General features: G+C 46.5%; 1 protein-coding gene across 3 annotated transcripts; it reads right to left on the bottom strand.

Annotated features, from left to right (window-relative positions):
• Positions 1 to 58: 58 nt before the first annotated feature.
• ADAM9 (ADAM metallopeptidase domain 9) lies at positions 59 to 27,942 on the bottom strand. 3 transcript variants are annotated; one of them, XM_084499470.1, is made up of 22 exons: positions 27,697 to 27,942; positions 18,530 to 18,627; positions 17,310 to 17,374; positions 16,158 to 16,236; positions 14,535 to 14,611; positions 13,594 to 13,783; positions 12,910 to 12,975; positions 12,379 to 12,450; positions 11,583 to 11,752; positions 10,297 to 10,378; positions 9,666 to 9,799; positions 9,336 to 9,507; positions 9,123 to 9,215; positions 8,675 to 8,870; positions 8,077 to 8,182; positions 7,130 to 7,313; positions 6,367 to 6,447; positions 5,458 to 5,563; positions 4,417 to 4,555; positions 3,831 to 3,921; positions 3,085 to 3,212; positions 59 to 2,277 (listed from the first exon to the last, which is right to left on the bottom strand). In XM_084499470.1, exons 1-22 carry the CDS (start codon positions 27,803 to 27,805, stop codon positions 2,163 to 2,165), a joined length of 2,553 nt encoding a protein of 850 aa, XP_084355596.1. In that variant the 5' UTR covers positions 27,806 to 27,942; the 3' UTR covers positions 59 to 2,162. The 3 variants fall into 3 exon arrangements, with proteins under 3 accessions (XP_084355596.1, XP_084355598.1, XP_084355597.1); XM_084499472.1 differs by having other exon boundaries at positions 27,712 to 27,941; XM_084499471.1 differs by lacking the exon at positions 27,697 to 27,942 and adding an exon at positions 25,756 to 25,900.

Genomic DNA, 27,942 nt, shown 5'->3' with positions numbered 1-27,942 from the left:
ACGCCGCGGCCGTTGGGGACCGTTCCTGCACCGGAAAAGCAGGGGCAGACAAGAGCGCTTTTGTACAAAACTGGCATCTTTATTGCTCGTTTCTTACAAAGGGTTTCGGTAACAGCCCTTTCGTTGCACCCAAACGCTACAAAACTGGCACGCGGCGCGGTCCCGGAGGTGCACAGAAACAGGCGACGTTGCTCCCAGTGCAACGTTTTAAATGAGTATGGGACATGAACAACATTTCCCGCTCCTTCAAACCTGATCAGGTGACAGGGATGAGTGTACACTTTAAAAAAGTCAGTAGTCATACTCAGTATTTAATACATTTAAAATATGAGTGATTTCCTTTCCATAGAACTGTTTCTAAAAACTGCACGTTCGTTGCCCTAGACCTCCGCCCTGCAAGTATTGCTAACATGCACACCGAAGTATAAAAACTTAGCTATTAGAAGGCACCATTTTCAGCATAGTTTTAGTTCACACGTACGGCTTTAAACTCAGTTAAGTACGTCTTCCTCCAGGATTACTCTGTGACTTGGGTTCCCTCCTCCCAAACACACCCAGCGAACCTGGCCACTGTTGCGAGCTGCCTCGAGGGGCTCGGCCAGACATCGCCTTACAAACAGCAAAGCTAGGTACTTACAGACAGCCCAAACTGAGTAGAATACAACAAAAAGTAGGAAGTGATTATCTTGGAACAAAAAGAAGACCCCCACAGATAAGTCTGGTGATACCTTAGCTGACATTTTACGTATTTTAATAGTGTTATAAATCTTAGTCTAAGTTTATGGGAAACCACAAGAGTTCAAGTATTTTATTACTGCAAATGCAAACACTATATATATATTTATATATGTATATACAAAGGAAAAGATTTTTTTGGCAATATTATGGGGGATCTTTACAGAGCGCGTTTGTACTCAGTGGCTAGCACAAAGTGAGAAAGCCAAGCACGCTTTTCAGTGTTTCCTTCAGATTTAGCAAGGTTGTGCAATGGACTTCTCTTCGTCACCACCATCATTCAGTTTCTACTTACAGCACAACTGTATCACAACTAACAGACCTCCTCTGCTCACACACCAAGTGCTAAACACTCCTTTTCAGAAGCAGTATTAAAACCTGGTTTAGTCAATGCTGCAGAAACTGACGGCAGTACAAGGTACTGCAAGTTAGCCTATATAAGCATCCTGACTGACGTTAAAAGGGTTTGAAGATTAGGTGACAAACTCGCATTAGTCAACAGGCTCCTGTCTAAAGTGCACGGAGAAGCTCAGGTGGTCTAAGCAGATACACATTTTTTGCTTCTCAGTGTTCTGCAGAGATTCCTTTGTAGTCTCTAGACCCGGTTTAAAATCTGAGAGCACTCTGTTTTTTTAAAAACAAAATATGGCCGTGTCTTTTCGTACCTTTATTTTCCTTGCCCATTCATGGTATTAGTGGAAGTTAGTGCAGGATTCTCATTTAGCAACTCACAATTACTAATTTAAAAACATTAAATTAAACTTAATGTTCATATAGTACAGCTTAGTGTCAGTCAGCATGAAATTAAGAATTTAAGTGCATTATTACACATCAATAAACATATATACATGCATAAACATGTTTACAATATATTTATCTTCCTCTGATAAAGTACACTGATACCTTATTCCGCTTGTGCCATTTATGTGTAAATGGGTAGCAGTTTCCAGTCCGTGCAAAGTAAGTTTTAAATTAATCGGCCAGATTTCCTTGATTTGATACTAGTATGGGTTACTTTAATTCTTCACTGTACATTTGGAAAGACAACAACAAATAATTTCATTATTAGGGCTCACCACAGAAATTGGGAAACAAAAAGCAACTCCTAAGTGCTGTACTTTAAAGATTAATTAACTGCAGACTGCTCCACTTCCAGCTGGGCAGCCCTGCTGCAGTTTACAAAGCCACAATACTCAGACAGAGCTAAGAACAGGTTTGATGTTTTCAGTTCTTGTAGCTTTGGTAGAGGTATTTAGTTTAAAGTTTTACATTCCTTGTTTCAATATCTCATTTGCCTTATCCAAGGCTGCAGAAGGAAGGCTTTCTGGGATTACCATGGGCCACTCGATGCAAGACGGATAAATGCAATTTCAGCTTTGCTTCAGCGAACAGGTCAGCTCACGTGAAGGCCTCAAAGAAGCCAAAAGCTATTTGGGAGGCAAAGGTGCCGGTCGAGAAGGAAAATAATGTCCCTGAGGTAAACATTTCTGCTGTGATGGAAGAGGTCCCTGAGGTACACATTTCTGTTGCGGAGGAGGTGGCCTACAAGGGGGACAGAGAAGCCGTTGTGAGTTCAGATGACTACGTCTAAAAACACACACAGTAAAGCTGCCCCTTCTTCCTCTTGCTTTGCACAAGCATGCCCCAAGGCCGATGGCAGAGACTCCCCCCTCTCCAGCTACACTGCTTCTAGCACACCCATCTCCCAGAGCTAAGGCTCATTTCAAACTCCTCATGGTCAAACTCTTCTTTCCACTGCCTGTATTTCTTCCCACAGTTTCAATTTACAATTTTTCCCAAAACAGTTCAAAGACCCCCACAAGTTTCTCACCAACGCAAGCTATTTTAAAATACTCCCTCTCCTCTCTTGATGCATTGTACTTTCTGGATAAGCATATTTTACAGCACAGGCATTAAGATCTTAGAAATACAATTCAAAAGTAAAATGAAAAATAAAGCAAACCTATTCAAAGTTAATTAAGAAATGATCCTGTACTTGGCAATAATATTTATGAATCAGAGAGATGCCAGATTTTTGAGTAATTTCCTTTTAAACTATGTCCTTTGAGAGGCACTTTCTTCACCTGCATGCAGGGCTAATCTAGCCCCAGAAAAGCATTCTGAAACCTGTTAATCAAAATCTAGCTCTGACAACGTGTAAAATGAATGTTACGGGTAATAGCGCTTCAGTTCTGAAGTGTGAAATGAAGGAGAAACTTTCTTCAATAATAGGTCTGTTCTGCATGCATATAACACATGATGAAATACCCTAACACACAGATGAAGGCAGTGACAAGCTATATAACTACTACCAATTGTGTTGATGTATTTGCAATAACTCAGACCAACCTTGTTGGCAGCTTCTGTGGCTGTGCTGCCTGGTATTGTGGAGACGGGTAGTAGGACTGGTGGTAAGCCTGCTGAGGATGCTGGTTAACTGGGTAAGATGGCACAGGGAAGGTATTTGGTTCCATATCCTATGAAGGAAACATTACAAGAACAGTCACAGATTTATAGTTAGGAAATTGAAATATTTGTTTCATTATTTAGTTGACATTTAAGACCTCTTGCAAACAGATCTGGAAATGTCAGAGTTACTCTTTCCTTCCAAGAAGCTCAGTAGAAAGAAGTAACAGCAGTCTGAAGAGTACTGCTTTCTGGAAAAAATAGAAGGGCTGATCTTGACAAGTGTTTGGTTTGTTTAGCAGCAGTGCTTTGACTGGTTATCGCACTCAGAGACAGAACAGGTCTGCAAAGGAGGGAGGTCAAGGAGGTGGGAAGGAGTGCTCCACTCCCCAGGTGGGATGACTGCTTCCAGTGTAAGGATGAGGGGGTAGCAGAGCAGGTAAACTGCCCACCAAGCCAAAAAAATCTGTAAGAGAAACCCATAGTGCTTGAACAGGGGAGAACGGAGGAGCTTTTCCACTGCCTTTAGGAAATATTTCCATTCCCTTCTTAGCAAAGAAAGAAAATGATTACAGAAACGAAAAAATAAAATAGCTTTGAAGCCTCTGTTAGTGCAAGAATAATAAAAAGAAATACTGTCCTCATGTGTTACTTTAGAGACAAAGTAATGGAAAGTGAATCATCCCTACCATGGGTACACTTCTTGACGAATAAGGCATGCCATGTGAAAAGCCTCTGTGTTGGTAGTCTCTTGGTTCTGTTTCTGTTCTAGGAGGTGGCCTGAAATCCAAGTGATATAAACTGTGTGAGCATATAAACGCGTTAGAATGACCAAGTAGGCTATGAATCCGAGTGCTTCTTACTTGCTACATGGATTTACAGTATCTTAGCAAATATCAAACATCAGGAAGACAGTATTTGCCACACAGCTAAGAAACAACCTTTTTTTCTGTTTAGGATTATGACAGCTTTGCTTTGCCTCTGTACTAAACATAGGAACCAAAAAAAAACCAACCAAACAAACATAAAACCTATCACCAAAGACACGGCTTCAAACATAATGGTAAAAAGAAAAAAAATACGTTGTGGGAACAGAAAAACTTTTATCTTTTGTGTCATTGCCAAGGGCAAGCTACACATGACATTTGGTGCAGCAGTCTTTGCTTGACCATCTTGGGACTGGAATATGCCTACATATGTTGGTATTGGCTTGTGTAAGGAAATGTCTATGGACTACCTCAAAAGGGCAGAAGGTAAGGAGGAGAATATACTTACGAATGACAGCGTGACATTAACCTTCTAAACCATCTCTTCAGCCTGTCTCTCCTTGCAAATGCCAGAACAGCAGCTATAAGGAGTGGTAGGATGAGGAAAAAAAATACCAGTAGTCCATCCCGCAAGGAGGTGTCTTTGTCTGATAGGGACAAAAGGATGGAGAGGAAAAAAGTATTATATAGCATTACCACCCCTCAACTCATTGCAGCATTTAGCAGGATTGTTTTTTTCCAACTACCCTCCATTCTTCATGGAAGAAAAACCTAAAGAAACTATTAAGACCGCAAGAATGATCTTGAAGACCATTTTTAATAAGATGGTAGAGGTTTTTGAGGGAAGCTAGATACTGTGTTAGCATAATAACAGACTGGGGAATCGCACCACAGCCTGTCGTGGAGAAATTTGGTATGTATAAAAATGCAGAGATTGCTAAGAACCTGAGCTCTTTGCGTAAAGTAAACAGAGGTATGATTGGATCAAAGGGAGGAAACTCTGTTTTCTTGTCTTTCAGCTGAGCTCAAAATCTTCACAGTGATGGAGTGAAAGAAATTAGGAATTAATTTTGTAAAGCAATATGCTGTTATAGCCCAGCATATCATAAAGCATACGTTTTTTCCACCTGTGACCAGAGAATTTCTGAAAAAAGATGATCAGAAAATAAAATATTTGGGCATATGTCTTGTATCCTCAGACAACCGTCATGTTTTCTTTGGATCTAAGATTAAAAAGGGCCATTTTCCCAGCTCAGATACAGAGAAGTCCAAGTTGATTTTGGTCCAAGTTGGCAGAAATCAGCTGAAGACAGCTAAAACAGACCAGTTTCTTTGAAGATCTACTGCACCCCAAAAGAAAGAAGGGCAACACCTTGAGCTCAAAACCCTAACTGGTATTGCTTGCAAATGAAACCTGGTCAACAGCCAACCACCAGCACTTCAGACACCAGAATTGAGCTGCTTCCAAGCAATCAGGCACTGCACTCAGCCCAGCATCACCCCTAGCAAGACAGGCCCACAGCTCCAGAGCTGCCTTCGCACTACTTGCCGTTATAAGGAGGTCCACTGTCAAGACTTCCTCCGTAGCCTTTAGTCTCACAGTAAGGAGGGGCCCAGCCTGCTTCACAGTGACAGTTCCTGTTGTTATTGCACACCTATATTGAAATAAAACACACACACACATAAATAAAAAACAAAACAGAGGAAGAAGCCATCTATTACTGCATGTTCCCAGAGAAAGTATCTTCTGGCTAAGAATAGTGAGAACACAAAGACAGCAAGGTGTCTTCAACTGCTACAGCCCATTTGGAAATTTGAAAAAAAAAGTTATACGAACAACTACTAACACTGCACTCAGGAATTTCTCCTCCTAGGATACAGAGTAATAGTTAGCATTATACATACACCGTGACAGAGTTGCTGGAATAAGACGAATTGTTTTGAAAACTCACTGCAATAGGCACTTTAATATTCAGTTGAATACTCATTTTGCAAAGGTCTATATAAACAGATTGGTAACTTATGTTTCTGTATTTTTAAAAGCAGCATGCTGTAGCCATGACTGTCTATTCTGTCCCTTCCACATCACTCATCCTGGAGAACTTTAACCAGTAATTCCCATGTCAATTCTAGATAGTCTTTGGCCAGGCCAGGCCAGGCCACGTGTCTTCAAGATTTCACGTGATTGAGCAAGCACAGCATTGTTCAGGACGAGCTTCCAAAGATTGGCTGTCCCAACTGCCCTTTTTTTTGTGAGATGCAGTTTCAAGTTACATTAGCAATCCTGGAACTGGGAATTACTCCTGCTCAGCAAACAAATTATTATCTTAAGAGCTTTCAAGTATATATATGTCAGAGAGCCTCGTATAGAAACACTGCCAGTTGTATCAAAACTTACAGCCTTAGCAGCCATTCTAAGTGGACTATTTGTAGGAGCAGAGGCTCCTGCACTACTTACCCCATGCCCGTGACACTGCCTTTCTACATCACAGTCATAGTTCAGGACAGAGGCACTCACACACTGGAAATGCCTACAGATCTAGGGGAGTTAAAGAGATGCACACAAGTGAAGCATGCTGGCTTTTCACTGACCCACCCCTTCTTCCCACTCCTTGCTCCCCAGGCTGCCTGCTTCACCTCGGATAGCTCTACTGCACATGGCTTTCAAGGCACTCTGTTCTCATGGACCGCAATGCAAGTCTCGGACTTTTGTGTGTTAAACCTTAACTCCACAGGAACACCTCTTCTACAAAAGGTTTCTCAGTATGGGGTCTGAATTCTCACTTGAAGGCTTTTGTCTGAATGTAAAGGATTAGCAGTGTGCAGTATGGGGATGCGGAATGTACATTCCTCTACTGGTGCTAAGCTTCTCAAGTACATTTAGTTTAGGTTGATTTTAATTGAAAATTTTCTCGGAGGCATTTCTGCAAGCCTAGTTCTTCCTGCTCACTAATGGAGGAAGGATTCTGACTCTTAAAATATTTGTTTTCTTTTGCTTCATCTACATATGAGAGGGGTTTTAGATTTATTTTTTTCTGGACATGCACTGCAATACTAAGCAGTGTGTGGACATAATGGACTTACTCAGTTCTGCATTAGTTATGTGAACCCCTCCCCCCCAAAAAAATAGTGGCCATATGTACCCATAAAACAAGGCAGCTCAAAGTTTTATTCACATTAAAACCCAAATTACTAGTAGTCACTTTTGACTTGTTAATTACCTTTCCAGCACCGCATTTAGTGCCTTCATTCACCATTCCTGGATCAGGGACATCGGAGCCTAGCTGGAAATCTACACCCCAGCACGTGGTGCCTCTAATGGGAGTTTGGATAATGGCAGGCTTAATTCCAAAAACAGGCATAGTTTTCACATTTTCACATTGCAGCTTCCCACACATGGCATTCCTACAACATCAACATACAAATACTGTAATGATGACACTAATTTATTCTGAGAAGACAACTAAGAGCAGATATGACCTTTTCTTTCTACTGGAAGACGCTACTTGAAAATAAAATTGAGGCAACCTGCCAAACAGAATTCAGCTGGGCCTGGTTTCAGTGCTGGAAGGGTATGGATTTACCCGTTCTTTCTGCAAGCTGCCAGGATCTTTACATTAAAGAAAACATGACCATTTCCTATTCTTTTTCCTGTATGTAAAGACTTCAGGATAAGAACAATCAATGATGGCAGATGTAGAACAAACTCTCCCTGCCATAGCCCCAAGTCTGAGTGCACGACACAAAGACACCCTGAGGCAACAGAACACTGCATGCATAGGAATTGCAGCACAAGCACAAAAGCTTCAAAACCCAGCTACAGAAGAATTGCCTGAATATTCAAACCCATTTCAACTATTAAGGGCAAGAGTTAAAAGCCAGACAATCTAAAACAAAAGCCATCAAAGCTTAGGAATGCAGGTGTGGGGACTGTGAGTTAGTTAAGTGCTACTAACAGCTTCAGAAATTTCAGATCTTTTTCAGACCTTTCCTAAACCACCTCACTGTGGTTACTGAGTGACACGTGCATTGCTGATAAAGTTAGATTATGGCATAACGTCTCTCTCCCTCAGCGAGCCTGCTGTACAACCCCAAGTTAACACTGTGGCACCCAAATAAATCTCAGTGATACATTTAGGAATTTGTTGATGTGTCAGGCTCAACTCACCAGCTGGAACATTTCTTGTAGTCATGGCCATGGAAACCACAATTACCAAATCTATCACCCTTGGAGTTCACTTCAGCAAAACAAATGTTCGGGGCAGCTTTGGCTTCTGAAAAAAACAGCCCATTCCCCCAGACAGAGGAACCAGGTTAAACAGACAGAAACATCTCACATCATCATGTTTCCATTCCCCAAACCAATTACCCTGCTATGCCTAATGTTTTCCATGCAACACAGATAGCTCAAGAGCTTGATCAAAATGATAGAGTGAAACTGTCAGCACTACAAGGTCCCAAGTTAAAAAAAAAAAAAAAAGTTAAAAAAGTTACTTATCAAATGGCATAATTGACTGGATGTTATTTCTTCAAGTCCTATAAAGCAGAAGCCTCACTGTAATACGAATGCTCAGAAAACTACTACTTGAATCACCAGCACAGCATTAATTGCAACAAAGGAAAAATGTGTGAAGGTAAAGCCACAAATCCTTTGCCAGAGCCATCTGGTCATTGTTACAGGAAAACAATGAAACATTTTAAATAAGCTCAGTGTTTTCTTTTAACTATGTCTCCTAGAAAAACTGTAATACTGAGCTCTTCCTCACTTGAGCCGAAGATATCCTGACACTGTGCATCGTAGTACTGGCAAACACCATTGTAACAGTAGGCTTCCTCGTTGTGGCACGGGTGACCGTTCTGAACAGTGAAGTCTGGCTGGCAGAACTGGGATGTGCCGTTGCAGTACTCTGGTAGGTCACACTCATTGTTACTCGCCCGACACTCAGTTCCTCCAGGAAGGAGCTAAAGAGAGAGTTTGGGGAGGAGAAACTATCAGAAAATATAAACCTCACAGCAGTGAATGATGCACCCAACCCACAGTGTGCTCCCCACAGAAAGGGCATTGATCTGCAGCCCTCTGGGGGTGCTGTAAAAGTGCAGGGCAATTCCCAGCACAGCGTGTGCTGCTCATCTCACAGATGCCCTGGCTAGGCCCACGCTCCTTTTCTAAACCCACTGAAGAACGCTTCCAAATAATACACCTCAGCCTCTTACCTGGCAGTTTTTACAGCAGTCACCGTAAGCGCATGCAGCACCAGATCGGAGCCTACAAGTACCTGGCTCACAGCAAGGATCACTTTCACATTCCTGAAAACAGAAGTTCTGTGAATGTCAGGAAATCACACCCTCAGCCAGCCACAGGCTGCTCTCCAGTGAGGGGCATGCAAGGCTACCCAGGCAGCATTTGTAAACGTGCAAGCTACCAACCTTTGGCGAACCACAGTCACACTCCTCCCCTACATCTACCAGCCTGTTCCCACAGTATGGGACACTATAGGTTTCATCAGGCTTGGGAACGTTGAGCAGGCAGCTTCCACCTTTGTTGAGAGTTAGCTTCTCAAAGTCTTCCGCACTGCAGCTGCTGAAGTTCCTTGATCCCCTGTACAGAGAACATGAGCATATCTTTACACCATGTCAATCCACATGCTTGTTGTAGAACAAGCATCGTATTTGCTTTCCTGTGACTTGTAAAAACTAAGCATATACACAGGGAGTTTTGACAGCCTGGAATTGCCTCCCCTTTCCTCAGTTACTTACGATGCCCCAGAGCTCATAATGCAACTGCTTGCTCCGCAGTGACAGACTCTTTCGTCATCATGGTTCATCCCCAGGTTATGTCCCAGTTCATGAGCCATAATTGATGCAAACATCTGTATGCTGATTTTTCCAAACTGCACATGAGCAAAACAGAGGAAGTTAGCGGACGCTTTTATATTGAGAAAGTCAGTGCTTCCTTATGTGCCAAAAAGTCAATGCAGCTCACTAATGCTCTGGAATTTCACATAAGAGGGCAACCAACCAGCACTGTTCCACAGAATGGCACAGCTGCAGATGTCAAGCAGACACCGACAGGGGACAGATCTGAGATAAATGCTCACAGCTCCCACATACTTCTACAACTTGGGTGCTTAAAACATCAGCAGAGAAATCCTGTCCCTTCTTCATGAGCACTGCACGCTGAGGAGAAGGATGGCTAATCAGAGGATGCAAAAGACAGCAGAAGAGTTGTGACCCAGGTATCATGGCATTGCCAGAAACTGTGACACCACGAAAGCCCCCATTAAGCCACTGCAGCTGTGTTGGTAAAGATTCTGTACTTCCAGGAAGACGTGTGGAGTGCAATTTATTTATCTCATTCATACTCACAGCATTACTAAAGATATCTCACCACATTAATGCCTCCTGCGTGGCTCTTGGAGCACACTGTTCCAACATAGGCCATTCCAGCAGTGCCACCAAATCCCTTCTTCCTGAAGTCAGTGAGAGAAAAGGAGAAATATAATCATACAGACAACATAATACTGTCTGTTAATAATACAGCCCATCCATACAGCCACTCAGTAGCCTCTGGGCACAAAACACTGGCTTTTCAGCTTTCACATGCTAGCAAATGGGAGGAACACTGCTACAAGCGCTACTGTTTATTTTGGGTATGAAGGTACTACTTCAGCTTTATCTTTCTGTTCATTTTTTTCTTTTAAATTGAATTAAGAGATTGCAGAGAGTCAGCCCCTCCCACATATTCCTTTTAAACATGAAAAGCTAAGTTCTCCACCCTTACAATCATGTGTTTAAATTGGCCATTAACTGCCTTTCTACTATTGCCAAACATAGGTTCCTTTCCTTGCTGACTTCCTTTTCATTACTATCTTATTTTTTTCTGCATAGATCTTAAAGCTTAAGTGTAACGAACCACATTTTACTTCATACAAAACAATTTTTAAAAGTACTTTTCTCAGCCATCTTGCCCTCATAACCTGACCAGTGGTGCTTTGCCTCGGTGGAGAAGAGGCTCTGAGCTCCTGCTGCCCTGCAGGAAGGGGAGCTACTGCTTTGTGGCAGGGCAGATCGGGCAGCTGCCCCCGTGCAAAGCAGTGCTCTCGCCTCTGCCCTCCTTTGTACTTTGGGTAGTGGCTTCCTAAGTCCTGTGCTATCTGCAGGGGCAGGAAGTGCACGGGGGCACGCGTCCTGCAAATTCTGTGCTTGCTTCAGGCAACAGGAACAGACAGATTAATGTCACGCGGCAAAGCTCAAACTGCGCAGCCGGTTTCTGGATACCAACTGCAGAAACAGCTTTTACTCCGTGCAGATGCAGTGCTCAGCACCAGGCTAATGCTCACTTCCAAGCAAAAAAGCCCTACATTACAAGTCTGAACAGTGTACAATCCTGACAAAGGATTATCTGATTACAAGCTTTACACAATACAAAAATATAACATTGCAGGAGATGTGCAACGAGAAAATAAATTTAGGAATGTATCTGTCACGGAGGACATTCAAGGACCACAGAAACCTTAAAATCCGTAAGTTGACTTGGAGTGTTTTCCCATAAAACACAGCAGATTGCATTCGATACTCTGCCAGAAAACAGCTACTTTTGATGCTAGAGCACAGCTAAGCCGACAGGAATAGAATAAGCTTCTTAAAAGCCAAAGGGAAGGAACCTCGACTCACAGAACAAACTGGGCACTGTCATGTCTCCGTCGCAAAACAAGATTCTTCTCTCGCCACTGTACAAAGTTTGCCAGCACATCACCAGCACCTCCGTCTGTACTGATGATGTTTTCGTACTTCCAGATCTCCAGGCCAACCAGTACAATGCGGATGTTCAACATTACGTACATCTGGGGAAGAAAAAATAAAATAAGGAGAAATATTTCTGAAGACCTTCAGATAAGAACAAGTGGTGTTGTGTTACGTATCTAACTGTGAGAACCTACTTTTCCCCCACACACACTTTTTCCACTTCCTTTTTTAAATTAAGTACACCGTTCAAATGAACGGGATGCATTTTCCCGGTAAGTTACATTTTAATTAGCTAAGGAATCAACGCTTAAATGCCACAGTGGCCATACTACAAGGAAATCCAAGACACAAATAAAAAGTATTCTAAATCCTGACAAATATCATCTGAAACAGTCAATTTGAAAGAGATGCTTTTTCTCTAACCTAAAGGTTACATACACAAAGACAGCAATAACCTGTCCTGTCACTGTGTCACAGGTTATAACAGTTCCCTAAGTTCATTCTCAAGAATAACTGCAGATGAATTTAGGGCAGGAAAAAAGCTTTCATAGTGATGAAATGTTGGAACAGGTTTAGTTCCTAGCTTGACAAAAACCTTTATTTCATTCTCTCTAAAGTGGTAAGAGAACAAACTCCAAGGTGGAAGTTTATAAACATAAACAGAGCTGAAAGGCTGTTGCACATGCTGTCATTCCTCCTTAAGGTCAGCGTGTCTGTAACTTACACTATCAAGGAAGTTTGCCAGCTGCACCATGTGTTCTCTTACTTCTGTTTCACTTTTCCCAAAATCTTCAAACTGCAAGATAAATAAACTTGGTCATGAAAAGAAGAAAAAAAAAAAAAAAGAAAAACGAATAAAACATTTTAAGACTAATAACAAAAATTACTCCTGCCAGGCTCCCAATCTCCTGCTTAAAAGATACAAAGTTGAACCCCTGCTTATCAAGAAAACAGCATCTTCATTGCTGTTACTGAGCTTTTCAATATCCAAGAGAGAACAGGAAAGGCAATTTTTGCCATATGTTTTCCTACCATTAATTCCTTTGCAGATAGAAACTCTCTGTGTCTGACAGTTTACTGTTTTCTTGAGGAGTATCACAGAGGACATATTTATTCAGTTACAGGTTAACATTTTTGCATAACCTTGTCTAAAGTGTCATTGTCTTTCAACAGCCCATTTGGGAATAACGGAGACTGGGGGCTTTTCAAGTCATCTCCTTGGGAGAAGGAACAGAAAGCAATACACAATCCCTACCTTTTCTTTATCCACAACTATGAATAGCTCCACGTATCTTGTTTGATGTAGGACGGCTCTTTTTCTCTGGGGAAAAAGGTTTTGGATAATTTCAAGTTTATTAACTCAGAAGTAAGTAACAACAAGAAATATTATATTGTCATATCTCACTTGGCACAACTAGTGGTTTAAGAGTCACTCCGCCAAGTTGAAAACTAGCCAAAAGCAAGAAGTGCAATCCAAAGCAATGACAATTTCTCTACAGCATTTTACACTAAAATTGAGCATCTGTGTTCCCATATAGCCAGTCTTTAAACAGCAAAGGGGACATTCACACCTAACTGCTAGACTGATGGTTAGGAGAATGGACTAAACACAATATTCTGCCGGCTTATGATGTAATACTTTGATAATGAGCCTCTCCAATAATGGCACTGTTCCTGCCTTTAAAAGCCCCTGAAAGCTCTGTCAATGAATAATCTAGCCAACCACTGAACTCTCACTGCTCTGTGCAGACGCAGAAGAAAATTGCAACTGCTTTGTTGCGACAACTGCATTTTCCAGCAGAGTAGAAAACCCTCTGGATCAGAAACCTTTAGGTATGTGCTAAACCCCAGGAAATCCAGTAAGCTGCTTCCATATTCTTAGCTGAACATTCACAAAATCCATTATAGGGGACTATGGAGAAAACAGTGGTGCACTTACTCGCAGCAGCTGAGTCATACTGGGATGGTGATTTTCCCCTGCATGTTCCCTTTCGTGGCCTTCGGTGGTTACTCCACATGTTGTGGGCTCTTTCTTCACATTATCCAATGGGTATAAAATGTGTTTGGAGCCAGAGGACGAATCCATGGGCTCAATCCCATAGGTGATGTTCTCTATGGTCACCAACCCCCTAAAATATGGTGATGTTCAAGAAGTTTTTTCATTAAACACACAATAACTATGCAGATTTTTACAGTAAAAGAAAAAGAAACAGTTGTTCTTTGATAACTGAAGGAATAACTGCATCTCTGTCCTCTTTGTCCTTGCAAAACAGTACGCTTCACTTAAAGGCTGAACACAGCCCTCACAAATACAGCAAATTAAACGTTTCCATCAGTCTGCAATGCCTGAGAAATTAAATCACATGCAGAAAAAATGTAGCTCCATTATTATCACTGCTTTTGTGTCTGGCACGCTGCTGCATCAAAATGAAGTCCCAAAAGATATGGAAATTAGCACAAAAGGTATGGAAATTAACACAAAAAGAATTTTCAATCACATTCGAAGTGCATAAGCTAAAGTGCAATTCTAAAAAATTTGCAGAATGGTATAACACTTTACACTTTTGCACTGAGTATAGTTCTTCATAATGACCATCAAATCAAATAAGGCAAAAATTGTGTCAACAAATGGCTTTCTGTACTGATACCGAATTGCATTAGCTTATATTTAAAGCTAGTGGAAATATCTGTTACCTCCACCTGAACAAACGATACTGCAGAAAGACTACATAAAGATACACGCTATTGCAGCTCAGCCCCAGTCCATGAATACCCATCTGGCTGAACAGTAGTTAAAAACAGAGAAAGAATTTTTGTTTCAGGTTAAATGAACCATGAGCCTCACGTGACAACTGCAGCACAAAAGATGAGTTCTGCTACCTGAGCCCCGAGCAAGTGCTGACAGCAACAACAGAATCCAGGATCCCCTCCACGTATCCCTGGTAATGGCAGTGATCCTGCATGGGAAAACAACAGCATATTACAGGCATATTCCATGCATTTCTGCACACCCAGTGCGACCCCATAGCACGTAAATCGCCATGCCTGCCACTGACCCGCAGTGGCTTCAAGTTGACAACATAATGTTTAAAGTACCTATAGTCTACAGCCTCTAACTTGCCTCTGGCACTACCACAACATAACAGCATTTCCTTCTCCAGCACGCACCTAAACTTCCTCCCATGCCTTGGTGCCACAAGGACTTCTATAACAGAAGCTAATCAAGCTGTCAGATGTATAGGGAGGTAGGAACCCAGTCTGAGTCCTATTCTGTGAAGAATGCGCTCTTCACAACTCGATACAGCCAGTAGTTCATTAGATCTGAGTTTAAAATCCCACTCGCCCACTCAGTCCTTCTACCTGAAGCCAGATTCCGAGCTGACACTGTTAACGTGCAGCAATACTGACAGGCAGGGCTCAGAGGCGTTATCTAGCGACTGGATTTCTTAGCTTTGACACTAAGCCATCCTTCTCTGCAGTTCTGTCCTCCGCCCTGCCTCAAATATTTTGAGGCTAGCCCCTCCCTACTGATTTGGGCCAAATCATCATTCAGACTTTGAAAAAAAACAGTTTTGGAGAAAGTTTGGCCTGCATGTAGCCTCCCTCTAGCAAGAAAAGGGCCAACACCTGCTATCCTCGCCAAGGCACTGTGCTGCCTAAACTTCTCAAAAGCACAGAACATCCCCCATCAGCCCTGAGCAGACACAATAGCTCCTTTTTATCCTCTGTATTAGACGTTCTGGAAATTTGAAAATAGGGTAATACATGGCAAATGCATTCAGGTTTCTCTGGCAATTGCATTTTTGAATGTTACTATAGGGGTCAGGCAGGTTACATTGCCTGTTCTTTCAGCACTGAATGCTGAGGCGTGCAATAATCCTTCAGGGTCACCGTAACTTCTGTAACCTTGTGCAGAAAAAACATTTTTCCTCTCAATCATTTTTTTATAGGAAGTAAATAGTCAGTTCAGGTGCTCTATTTTCAAAAACAAGATCCCATGAATCATATATGACTAACACTTCCCTTTCAAAGGAACAATGCCGGTATGTAAGAAGAGTGAAGCCATTAGAAACGCTTTCATGCTTTTTGTATTGCAAAAGCTGCTACTTTCTATTTATTCTTGTTCTACAGAAGTAATTAAATTTTCAAAGGCAACCTAGCAGGCAGTCTGCTCTTACTGAAGAGGGCTGCAAACATTTTCAGTGAAATAACTCCAACACTATGCATATAATGTCCCTCTCAGAGGTCCTCCACCCCTTCCAGTAGCTCCCAAACGTCTGGACTGATGGCTAGGCTGTCAGCCCTTGGAGCTTCTTAAGAGTCACTAACACAGAGCCTCATAAAACCAAAAAGATGGGTCAGCAGCTGACCAATCTGGAAGACCACTGTGTGCAAAAGGAAAAGCTTTCCCTAGGCCTCAGGTAACCCCCAGTTCTGCTGCAGGTCTTGATGCTCAATGTTCAAGACACCTTCAGGAAAGGTATAAAAAAGAAGAAGTCCTACCTGGACATCTGGATATTCAGATTGCAACTTCCCCTCCTTACTATATGTATAAACTGTGAAATCTTTGGGCAGCAGTTCTCTGAAAGGAAAGAGAGTAGAAGAGAGGAAAGAGGAAAATCATGACATAACCATAATGCTATAGCAGGTAGCAAGATGATCCTAATTAAGTGTCACATGTATGTAAATTATAATTAAATGTATCATTCAAAAGGGAAAAAAAATAACTAAAAAATTGTGAACTTTTGCAGCAAAATCCAAGATATCACAATGGTTGAACCGTTAATGAAAACAAATCAAACACCTCACCCTGGGTAAGCAGAACAAGCATCAAAAGTCTTTAGATGGTGCTAGCAGCTCACCAGCTTTCACACAGAAAAAAAAAAAAGCACAGCACTCGGGTGGCTGATTATGACATCCCCAGTTTTGGAAGAAAGTGTATTGGGAAAGTCTCCTATGATTATGACAGCTGACCCGTACTCGTAAATCCAGAGGTGCAAGTGTAGGTGAATTCCCACGTTCCTGAGGGTCAGGAGTTTGGCAAATGGCAGACAGATCTCTGTGGCCTTCTGTTTAGACAGTTATGTCTCTTCCATTACGAAGGCAGTTTTACATGGGAAACAGCTTGATGTATGGTAACCTGCTGTTGCTCAAGTAGCCCTTTAAAAATTAAAAGCAAGACAGACAACATCTACGTTCTCTGTAAGTTACAGATACTAAGAGCTGGGAGATGAAGTTCGCTTCCTCACTTGTTAGTAGTCTTGTGCTACTGAGACAGGGAAAAAAACCTGAAACAATAAACAAAACCCAAAGGAAAGCAGAAATATTTACTTGAAATGTAACTCAGTTTGTTTATTTTTAGATGTGAATGGAGAGTTATTTCAATGATTCCCCAGATCCCCTTTGAGCAAACTACTACTTCCTTCACTGCAAGAGGATCACCAGTGTCGCAGGAGCTCAACAACATTGCTGGCTGATAGCCAGGACAATGTGGCTCAACCCACTTTCGCTGCCTTTCTCTGCAGATTTCTCAGAGTTAGTTTGTAACTGCCTTTCTCATCAGGAACCTCAGCAATCAAAACTAGCATGCTACCTGCCAACCTGTTATTTGGACAGAACAGTTGGAATTTAGTAATCGAGAAATTCATCACTTACTTGTTCTTTTCTAGATGAATTGTGTATTCTTTCCCCTCTATCTCAATAGCGTACGACACCTTGTCCTGAACGTAAAAAAGAAAAAGTTGCATTTTAATTATGTTAATGAACAAAATGTTCTTCAACAGCACCAAAAGTTTGGCAGAAACAGCCTCTGCAAGCTACTACGATGGGTACAAGCATTCAGATCACTACTGACACCTTCCACAGCTCAGGAGCGGTCTGTCCCGTTAGCCTTCACAGACATGGCCTTAGCAGCAAAGTCCCTGTGGGAGATGCAACAAAATTTAAACTGCTTCCTTGAAGGATTTGGAGCTCTGCTGACCTCGGCTGCTCCTCTTGTGGTGCTGCTGGCTGGTACCACGATGCTGGGCAGGGGGCCGGGTGTTTGTTGTGCTCCTGACCGACCTCGCTGTGCTGACAAGACTGCAATGAGAACCTGGCCTCAGCCATCTGAGTTTGCTCTGGTTCCCAGAGATCCCAAAGAATTGATGGCTGCTGTGTCCATACACGTTCTCACCCAAGGCAGGGGGTTGAACTAGATGATCTTTAAAGGTTCCTTCCAACACAAACCACGCTGATTCTACATGGCATATCCACACAAGCAAACTGCCAGACACACAGACACCACACTTTGTTAAATCTTGCTGGTTGAACCAGAGCAGAAGTAAGCAGGGTGTGTGAGCCTGAAGCCTATTTTCTAATCGTCCCTACCTCCAGAATGTGGCATCTTTTCCTGCGTAGCTGGGGAAAAGTCACATGAAGAAAGCTATTTCGAAATAGCTTTGTGGTTTTCACATTCCTTGTTTATAACAAGACTTTCACAGAAAAAAACTCTTAGTTACAGCTGGAAGAGGACAGCACTGTTTTACCACTGAGCATTCAGTGTGCCAGTACCTCCACAGCCCTGCGTCAGCCAAGTGCTATGCACAGCAACGAGGGTCCTTACACATTACGTGGGTAAGCTGAATCACCTGATCACTACATTAAATATCACAGCAAGAGTACTAGTCATCGACAGCAATAAACTGCAAGGCATTTTTCTGAATATCAAACTCTGCCAAGGCTTATAAAATCCATGACTAAAAACATTTGGTCTAATCCCAATACCTTGAGGCGTGCAGTCTTTAGTTATGTGATTACAGCAGAACAATACAGGCTGGAAAGCGCCCCTGGAGGTGTCTACCCCAGCCCCCAGCTGGGTCAATACTGCCCCGTACCTGCACCGAGGAGACATTGGAGGCCTCTCGCCGTTCTCTTCCTAACCTCTGCGGGATTATAACTTCATAGGAGGACAGCTCAGAAATTTCCTGGAAACCTAAAAAGTAAGAGAGAAACGCCAGCAGATTAGTCCACGTAAGGAAACAAAGCAGTTGGAAGGATGAGGCAGCAGGAAGAAAAACTTTCCCTTGGGCAGGGAGGAGGCAAGCAGACCCCCAGAGCTCCGTGCAGGTGCACGGCACCGGGCAGACCCCACCACAGCCTTTGTGCAGCACAGCCCTGGAGCTCCGCACCCAAACACACAAAGTCCCAGGCCCAACGCACGCAGGACTCGGTGTGGCTCAGAGCACGGCACTCGTGGGCTGCCCTGGGAAAGGCCACACAACCGAGCTGAGCAGAACACGTTGAATTGAAAGCTTCACGGTTCAGTTACTCCCTTACAGGTGTCTATCTCACATTCCATTAGCAGAAATCAGAGCACATCAAGGAGGTCAGCACAGAGATAACTCGCTCAAGGACAGAAAGAAAGGCAGTGTCAAATCCAGGTCTCCCGAGCTGCAGAAACACACCAGCTGGGCTCCAGAGCCTCTCCAGCTCTGCTCCCAGGGGCTCCAGCAGTTCCTGGGCTTCCAACGCCGTGCTGGAGGCCAGCAGAGCTCAGCGTCACGCCCTCAGCCCTGCACGCCACTGCCGAGCTGCTGACAGAACGCCAGGACTGCTCATTATGTTCTTAGAGAGCACTTAAGCACCTTATAAAAACAAGCGGGGCGAAACAAATACATGCAAAAAAAAAACTTTTGCAGATTACTGTGTGAACAATTTGCATATGCAACAGACAGATCACCTGATGGAGCAGAGAGCAACCAAAACTCTACCGTCCTGCATGAGCCACCAGGTTTTCCAGCACCTGCTCTGCATGGACGTGCAGACAGGAGTTTAGTGCACACCTAAGTTACCTTCCCAACCCACAGGCACTGCCCCTGTGCCCGGCCCACGGACGAGGAGCAGCCTCCTGCGAGCTCACAGCCACAGGTGGGTGAGCTCAGCTCGCAGCACCGCGTGAGCCTTCCGAGCCAAAGGCAGGGGAAGGGAGCAGCCGCACTCCTCGCTGCGACCACGAGCTTACCGCACTAGCAGGAGGCTAAAGAGAAGACAGGGAAGTGTTCCTGCTTCTGGGGTGAGCCCCTCGTCCTCCTACAGCCTCCTTTCTGGTACCTTTTCCCTTCTCAAGCTCAGCATCTCTCAGCCTGAGGCACAGATTGGGCTGATTTCAGTTTTGTGAAGGATGCACCCCTCTTCGGTGGAGCTTTGCACAAAAGCAGCATGCAAAGCAGCAGCTGAAAAGCAGAATTTACAGCAGGACAGACTGATTTTGATTTATCACAGTTACCAAATTATCTGGAGATCCCTTAGGAGCCCACAAATGCTTTTATGTCTGACACCAAGAGTGCACTTTGCAATAGCCAGGCCTTGCACCGACACCGCCAGCGCAGCACGGAACACTACGCCCATCATCTCCGTGCTCTTCCCACCAGGATCCCAGTGAGGAAGCAAAAGCAGTTAGATGGCTTCCAGTTTCTCATAGGCTGCAGCGCAAGCACACACCTGCTTGGGGAACACAGCCGTATGCATTACTGCGTGCTGTTTGTAACACTGCAGTTCTGTCACATAAGCACGGGCAGAGCCACGCTGCCTCCCACCAAGCAGCAGGCACAGCGCGCACACGGCAGCAGAACTTTGGTTCATTTCTGCGATCATTGGAGAAGTGTGGGAAAACATAATCAGGGACACTTCCTGAAAATAGCTCTTGAACTGTAGTTCAGAGGCTACAGCAAGTACTGTGGCAACGCTTCCTTGGCCTGAGAACAGCAGAGGGAAGGGCTGCTTCCTTCCCCAAGATGAGCCACCGCAGTGCGCTCTGGCGAGTCACCTCTCTCCCTCTGTCACTTCCAGCCACCCGGTTCTGTTCACATCCTGTCCCAGGCTCTCACACGTCGCTGCTTCACCTCGGTGGTTACTGAAGGGGGCACGAGACGCTGCGAGACTTTTGGGGGATCTCTCGGGACGCAGCCTACAGAAACACCAGGGCCCCACTGGTCCCCGCAGCGCTCAGAGAGCCGCACGCCTCCCCAAAAGCACCTTGGACGCCGCACACAGAGGCGTGAATCAGCACACACAGCTCGGGGAGGAACCTTGGGGAGGAACCTCGGGGAGGAGGGCAAGCCCGGGAGGCTGCGTCGCAGAGAAGCAGCGGCGAAGGAGCATCGCCCTCAGGTCTCAGGGATTTCTGACACCTCTGCTTTCCTTTCCTCACTTCCCCACTGCCAGCCTGGGGGTTGATTTCAGGTGCAATTCCTTACCCTTCCCTTCGTTGTCTGTATCAGAGGGAGGTGTGTTTGTCTCCTCCTGCTAGAACAAGCTCAAGCACAGGAGGAGGAAGGCAGCTCCTTGCTTCTCATCTCAGCAGATGGAAGGAGTACAGCAAGGCTCACGTTAGAAGTTGGAACTCAGTGCAAATCCTTTTCCCTTTAACTCTCACTTCCATGCTGGCTGCCCCACGTAACATTTCACTCATTAGCAAGCCTCAAGAGGAACATCTGACTGGTTATTCAGTAATCAGACACAAGGGGCAAACACAAAGGCTCAGCAATTAAAGCATGCGAAGAGAGCCCTGCCCCTAAATCCTCCTCCTGCCCTCAAGGCTCGCTGCTGTGGGACCCGACTGGCTTCTTCTTAGGGAGGAGCCCAAATCTTGACAGCTACTGCTCACCACCGCCGTACTTCTTATTGCTCAGGCCTGGGCGCAGCACCAGCTGAAGTTATTTCCAAGCAGGGAAAAGCAACTGCATCCTCTGCGTTTATCTTGTCTCATTAAGGACTGCCGTAATTATCAGGAAGACGTGAATCACCTTCCCCGCCCTGAACCCGCAGTAAGAATGCCGTGCATGCTCCTCACATGTGGGAGCTTGAAAACCAGTGAAATGAATCCGAGCTGTTGTGGCTTTTCAGACACCGAGGGAAGCTGGCGGGGCGTTTATTCCCCGACAGGTGAGATCGATGCCCGGAGGCCAAGCTGCATGCCCTGCCTCCCCGCACCTCGCTGTGCCTACAGAGGCACGGCCCAGCCGTTACAGTACCTCCTGCCCAGCCCTTCAGGTGAGCCCAAAGGCGTCCTCTTCCATGGAAGGAAAAAAAAAGAAAACTCAGGGAAGTTCAGACTGCAGCTTATTGCACCGCAGAACTCATTCCCCAACGCCAAGCTCACTCAGCAGGCGACCAGCTCAGACTATGGGCAGCCAGGACGAGGAACCCACAAGCCTTCTCCTGCACTGAGGAGGAGGAAGAAGAGGAGGAGGAAGAGAAAAAGCAGGTCAGGCCTTGGGGAAGCAACCTCCAAAGCCATCCCACCTGCAGCACCTCTGGGCACTGCCGCGCTCCAAATGCCAGCGATGGCTGCATGGCCAGGTTTCTGCTCAGCACCCCTTTCGGATCCCCTGCTGCTTTCAGCATTGCGACTGCTGACAGACAGCATCCTTCTTCACAAGGAGCAAAACGCTGCAATTCCTCTGATCCTCCCCAGATTTGTGTACAGCTTTCCATCAGCGAACGCCACAGAGGACTGCCAGTGTAACCACACGCTTCTATCTGCCACTTACTGAGCCCCTGCGTGGGAGTGGAAGGTTTCCCACTGAGACAGGAAAGCTCTTCCTTTCACACAGAAGCACGGCAAAAGCTGACACTTGCTTTGGATTCATCCAGTGCCTGCACCCATCCTGGCAATTCTCAGCCATTTTCCTGTAAAGGTGTGGTCACAGCCATACCAAAGCAAGAGTATCAGTTAACAGCGCTGAGTTTAAGCATGCACACAACTGAGACTGAATCAAAAGACAGACACACATTGCTAACGCATTAGATATGCCGACTGCGCTAACCACTGTGCTCTAATTGATTGCAATTAACAGATGAGGTCAACCGCACCGTCACCTGACGGTTACGCAGAGCTCCAGCCCCCTTCCTGCCTCCCACCCTGCCCGGCAGCTCCCCCTCGCTGGGGTTTCAGCCGCACACCCACCCCCAGCGGAGGGGTCGGGTCCCTGCCCTTCCATCTGGCCGCACGGCTGTTGTATTTGCACCATTTGTTGTCATTTTCCCCTCTCCTTTCCCCTAGGGAAGTAAACCCTGCTCTTTCAGCAGTCCCTCGTGGAGCACACCTCCTAGGGCTCCAGGCTCTCCAGTCACACTGCACCTACCCCAAAAAGGGAACCAGAACGGGACACGGGGTGCCACCGAGGCCTCACGAGTACCAAGCTTCAGACGCTTTGTGAAGGACAGCTCCGTGTGGTTATCTGCCTGCACAGGTTTATTCTTTTCCACACCAAGCAGCCCGGGTGATTCACTGGTAGTTTAACCTACTCCAAGGCTCATTCCCCTCCCTGCCAACATGCTCCTGCGCCCCACTCATGTGCAGACAACTTCCACCTCGGAAGAACACTTTGCACCTGTCCTCCCAGAGCTGCACCTTCCTGCCAGGTATTCCTCTCACGTGCCCGCGTTACCTGTGCTGCTGATCCCTGTCTGAGGAGCTCGAATCCCTTCTGACTGAAGGGGCATCACTGCAGATTCCGCATGTGTCCTCTGTACCCCATTATCAACACCATAAAGGACTTTGCCAAGCAGCAACTGTTTGAGGAGAAAATTCTGTGAAGGGGATTAAAACGTCCATCCGGAACGGTAGCCAGCCATCAGTTACTTCTGTATAATTCTTCAGCCGATCACATCCCGGGGAAGGCACGTTTATGTGCAGCTGACCTTCGCTCTAAGATGACAGCTGCAGTTAAGATTTATTCTTCAAATTACTGGAAGCAAGAAACTCCTTCACTTACACTATGTAAATATTATCCAAGTCCACTTAAAAATATTTAGAGCTTCACACAAAGCAGCAAGCCAACAAATCTACTGCAAAAATAAAGGAACATTTCGTAGGAAGCCAGCAGTTCTGGTTCCTCTGATGCCTCAAAGACTACAGTGTGCCCTGCACGTCCACGGTCGTGCTCCATCTCCAAAGCACCTGGAGACGTGGGGCACGCCTTCCTGCTGCAGGGCATTCCTGCCCGGAGCTTCTCTTCACATCTCCCTCCCTTACTCCACTTTTTCAGACCGCACAGGTGTCCTGGTGTCACTGCCTTCTTAGAAGGAAAACATGACCTGCTATCATGGCAAGAGAAACAGTCGTGCACTTGATTTGCTGCTCGCCTGAAACACTTCACACTAAACTAGACAAGAATGGTTAATGGGATTTCTCCTGGTATTTTACTAGCGGTGTGGGAAGTTAACGATGACACTGAGCTCTCCTACAGCAGCGTTTCCAGCAATGTTCTCACCTCCCTCCCACCAAAACCCCGACCTCTGCTGTAAGGGTTTCCTGTCTAGACTCTTGGTATTCCCTCTGCCCTTTCTGAAGCCACGCTCTCATCTGTCTGCAGGACAGCAGCCACCCTCCTTCCGCAAAGGGACCATCGGTCTTCTTCTCTGGTATTGCCACTAACATCCTCTCCAGCCTGGCCTCTCATTTTACAGTGACAAACTGAGCAAAGCCGCGCTGCCCGAGGGTGGGAGACGATTCCCCTGGTGCTGGCTCCGAGGGCAGCGCCCGCTCACCTCCTCCAGCTGCAGGGGCCGACTCTTCTCACACGGCGGAGGCTCGTGGGAACGCTTCTTTTCAGGGATGTCACTATCTTTACATTTGGTCACCAAAGGAAACCACGCAGGACGAATTCAATCACAGAGCTCAGTGGAGTTGAGCAAATAAACTTTTTTTTTTTTAATCTTAAGAAATGAGAATGCTCGAGACGTGCAAACACTACAAAGTTGTGTTTTAAACTTCCTCTCTCCACACGCAAAGCACTACAAGCTCCAACATTAGCTACACTGAGGTTTTTCCTCTTTTTATTCTTCACTCAGAGGAAATAACCACAAAAACCTCTTTACTCTGCTGAATGATTGTCCCAGATCTGTTGAAATACGGGTGAGGCCGCGCTGTGTTTCTTGTGAGCTGAACAAAAGCATTATCTTAAGCAAACATTGCATCTCCTCAGAAAACTCAAACCAAAGTATTCAGACACTTTAAAAATTCCTTTAAAAACTGATAAAGTGCGGCTAGACCATTCCGATAAGTATGTTACACCAAGAATTGGGGAAGAAATGGGAGGCAGAAGGCAAAACCCCTGCCTATTGCTGTGTCAGATTGCTTTTTTATGAACTTATCCAGGCAAATGCTGACACCTCCCACAGACACAAACAGGAAGGGAAAAACTACAACACACACAGATCCCCTAGGGCTACACATCCCCGTGCAATTACGTCCATTCAGGAATTTTCAATTAGCAGGTTCCGGTAACAGCCCCTTTCTGCCTCACACCCCTCTTCCTTGGGGAGCCCCCAAAGCCCTCACATCCCAGCCCAAACGCTGCAGGAACGGGCACAGGTGCCAGGTTCTGGCCTCGTGGTCGTGCCCCGAGCTGAGACAGCCGGGCTCTGGGATCTTTCGGGACAGAGCTGGCGTTATGAGCTGGGACACGCTGCCCACACACCACCCGTGGCTCCAGTGCCCTGCGTTTCCTTCCTCACCCTGGGCAGGGACGAAGCCTTGACCCTCCGGACAGCACGGGCCCATTGCGCACACACACATCCAGCCCACGGGGATGTGCCGTGAGCTTTGCCCCTCGCGGTGCCCACGCAGGGCCCTGCCTCCACAGCCAGCCCCCGGCCACCTGCCCGAGCCGGGATTTGCCTGGCTGGCAGCTCGCAGCCCCTGCCGACAACACGCCGGGTGCCAGGCGAGAAACGGGGGGCTCAGCGCCACGCCGAGAGCCCCCCGGGAGCGATACCGCTCAGCACGGCGTGTGGCTGCCGGCTCCAGGGCAGCCGCCTGCAGTGGGATGCCCTGAGCACGGAACCACCCCTTAGCAGCACCCCCAGCACCCCAACACCTCCCGCAGCCGGACCCCAGCCGGGAGGGCCCCGGGAGGGCTCCGGGAGGGCCCCGGGCTGCTGGGGCCGGCAGCGGCCGCTCCTCGGCGACCCCCGGGGCCTCCCCGCGACCCCCGGCGCCCTCCTCACCCCCCCCTCAGGGCCCGGCCCGGCGGTGCTGAGGGTGCGGGGGGGCCGCCCGCAGGAGCAGGCCCGGCCCGGCCGCCCCGGGGGTCGCGGCTCGCCCCGCACTCACCCGCTCGCTGCGGCCCCGCGGGCGCTGCCGGCAGCAGGAGCAGGAGGAGGAGGAGGAGGCAGAGGCAGCTCCGCGCCGCCCCGGCCATGGCGCCCCCCGGCCGCATCTCGCCCCTCCCGGGCCGCCCGCTCAGCTCCGGCCGCGGGCTGCGATGGGGCCGGGCCCGGGCCTGCGCCGCGCCGCCCCCCGGGCGGGGCCGCTCCGCCCGCAGCCGGCAGCACCACGGACAAGGGGCGGACACGGGGTTGGGGGGCGGACACCAGCACTCGGGGGGCTGAGGGCGAGGGGAGGCCGCCCGAAGGCAGCGCCGTGCCCGGGAGGTGCCCCCCCAAAGTAACAGCGCAGGGGGAGCTGTGGGAGCTCAGCCCCGCTGGGAGCTCACGGGAGCCTCAGGTTAAAATTTAGAAGCGTGGGGTTGTAAACGAGGCGCCCTGTGCCACCCACGGGTGCTGAAAGCCGCCTGGCAGCAGCCAGCCCGCTCTGAGCAAACGCCCAGGGGCTGAGCCTCAAGCACACGCAGCGACCCCGCAGCTCGGAGAGCCCCGTTGTTTTGGGAGAAACACCTGGACACCTCATTCAAAACAATTATTCTGCTGGCTTTTCCTTCCAAAAAAAATCCTAGGTTGTGCACGTGAAGCACATGGAGGTGAAACTTCACGTTAGCGTTCCACTACGCGGTATCAACAGGATACAGGTGAGTAGGAGGAACCAGCTGCCTCTGAACGCAACACGTCACAGACCTCACTGCCGCCCTGAGCATCGCGCACGTTGCTTCAACCTGCCGCTGACAGCACGCAGCAACGTTAAACACCCGTCCCAAACACCCCGCGGAGCACGGCGCCTTCCTCTGAGCGCAGACAGCATAAACAACACGTGAGGTGTTAGTCACCTCGACAGCGTGCCGAGAGGCTACCCCGTAGTACTTACAGTAGGCTCTTGTAGTTTGTACTATAGTACACGTGAAGAAAACCCAGTTCCACTGACAACTTTTCACATACTGACCTTTTCTGGTCTTCCGAGTCTGGTAAATTATGGTTTTTTTTGTTTGTTTTTGAGCATCCACGTTGCCACTGTTGAACAAAACCGATGCCCAGTAGATCCAGGGCCAGACTTGTGCCAAAGGCCTCACAGGTCTCAGCAGCACAGACACAAACAAAAGGCAACTGCACGAGTGCCGTGGGAGGGCTGTCAGAGTAACTTCTGGGTCAGGTGATACCCGGTGCTTCATGTAAGCTAGGCGTTACTGGAGATATATGAGGCTTCCCATGGATTATGATCTTATCATGGATCAAATACGGATATCACTGCACACTGTACAAATAACACAAACATCAGTCATCCCATACACAAGTGGCTCCTGCCTGAGGGGCACGAGATTCCCAGGTCTGCACTTAGCAAGAGCCACATCCATCTCCCTTGACTTCTATTGCTTCCCACCACCATTCTGGCTTTGCAGTAAAAGGAATGAATTAAGACAACACACCTCAAAGCCCCAAACTCCAGAAACAAATCAGAAAGGAGGCGAGAAGGCTGGGACAGCTTCTGAACAGATGTTTTGGGTCAAATGTGAGCCCGTCAGCTCTGGAAGGAAAAGCTTATCAGATCCGCCAGCGGCAATATCCCTGAAATTCATGAACAAGCAGAGCCATCGCTCAGCAGTGGTAGAAGATGTTCTTGGAAAAGGACCAGGTGAAATGAACCAGTAAATCCTGGAACTGCTGCAATGGCTGAAGTCACAAATGAAACCTCAAAGGCAAGCAGTCCTGCACTAACTATATGACCAGAATAAGACAAGGAGAAGAACCACAGCATGCAAGAACCTGGGAGATTACTCGATGTTAAAATCAAGATGTTTAACCTTTTTGAAGGCCTGGTTATGAGAGATACTCTCTTAAATAGGAATGAAAGGCAGAATCGGGAAACATTTAAAAGTGAACTTACTAAGAATAAATGTACATAAATAGAAACAAATTGCGCGTGCTGGATGTCTCACTTCCACAGGAAATTGGTAATGCAAGAGCAAGGCGTGCAATTTGACAGCCGAAACCATTAGCTGATTCAGCTGATGAGCCAAAAGGCCATCGAACTAACTATTTACACCAAAGGTAACGTCCTATCTAGCGTGAAAACAAAGTTCATGTGGTAGATGTTGAAAATAATCTCAGTGTTGCCTGGCTAAAGGAGGGG

The sequence above is a fragment of the Aythya ferina genome (assembly GCF_964211825.1).
Source record: "Aythya ferina genome assembly, chromosome: 27".
NCBI lineage: Eukaryota > Metazoa > Chordata > Aves > Anseriformes > Anatidae > Aythya > Aythya ferina.
The sequence above is the reverse complement of the archived record's forward strand: the minus strand, read 5'-3'. Positions and strand labels throughout refer to the sequence as shown.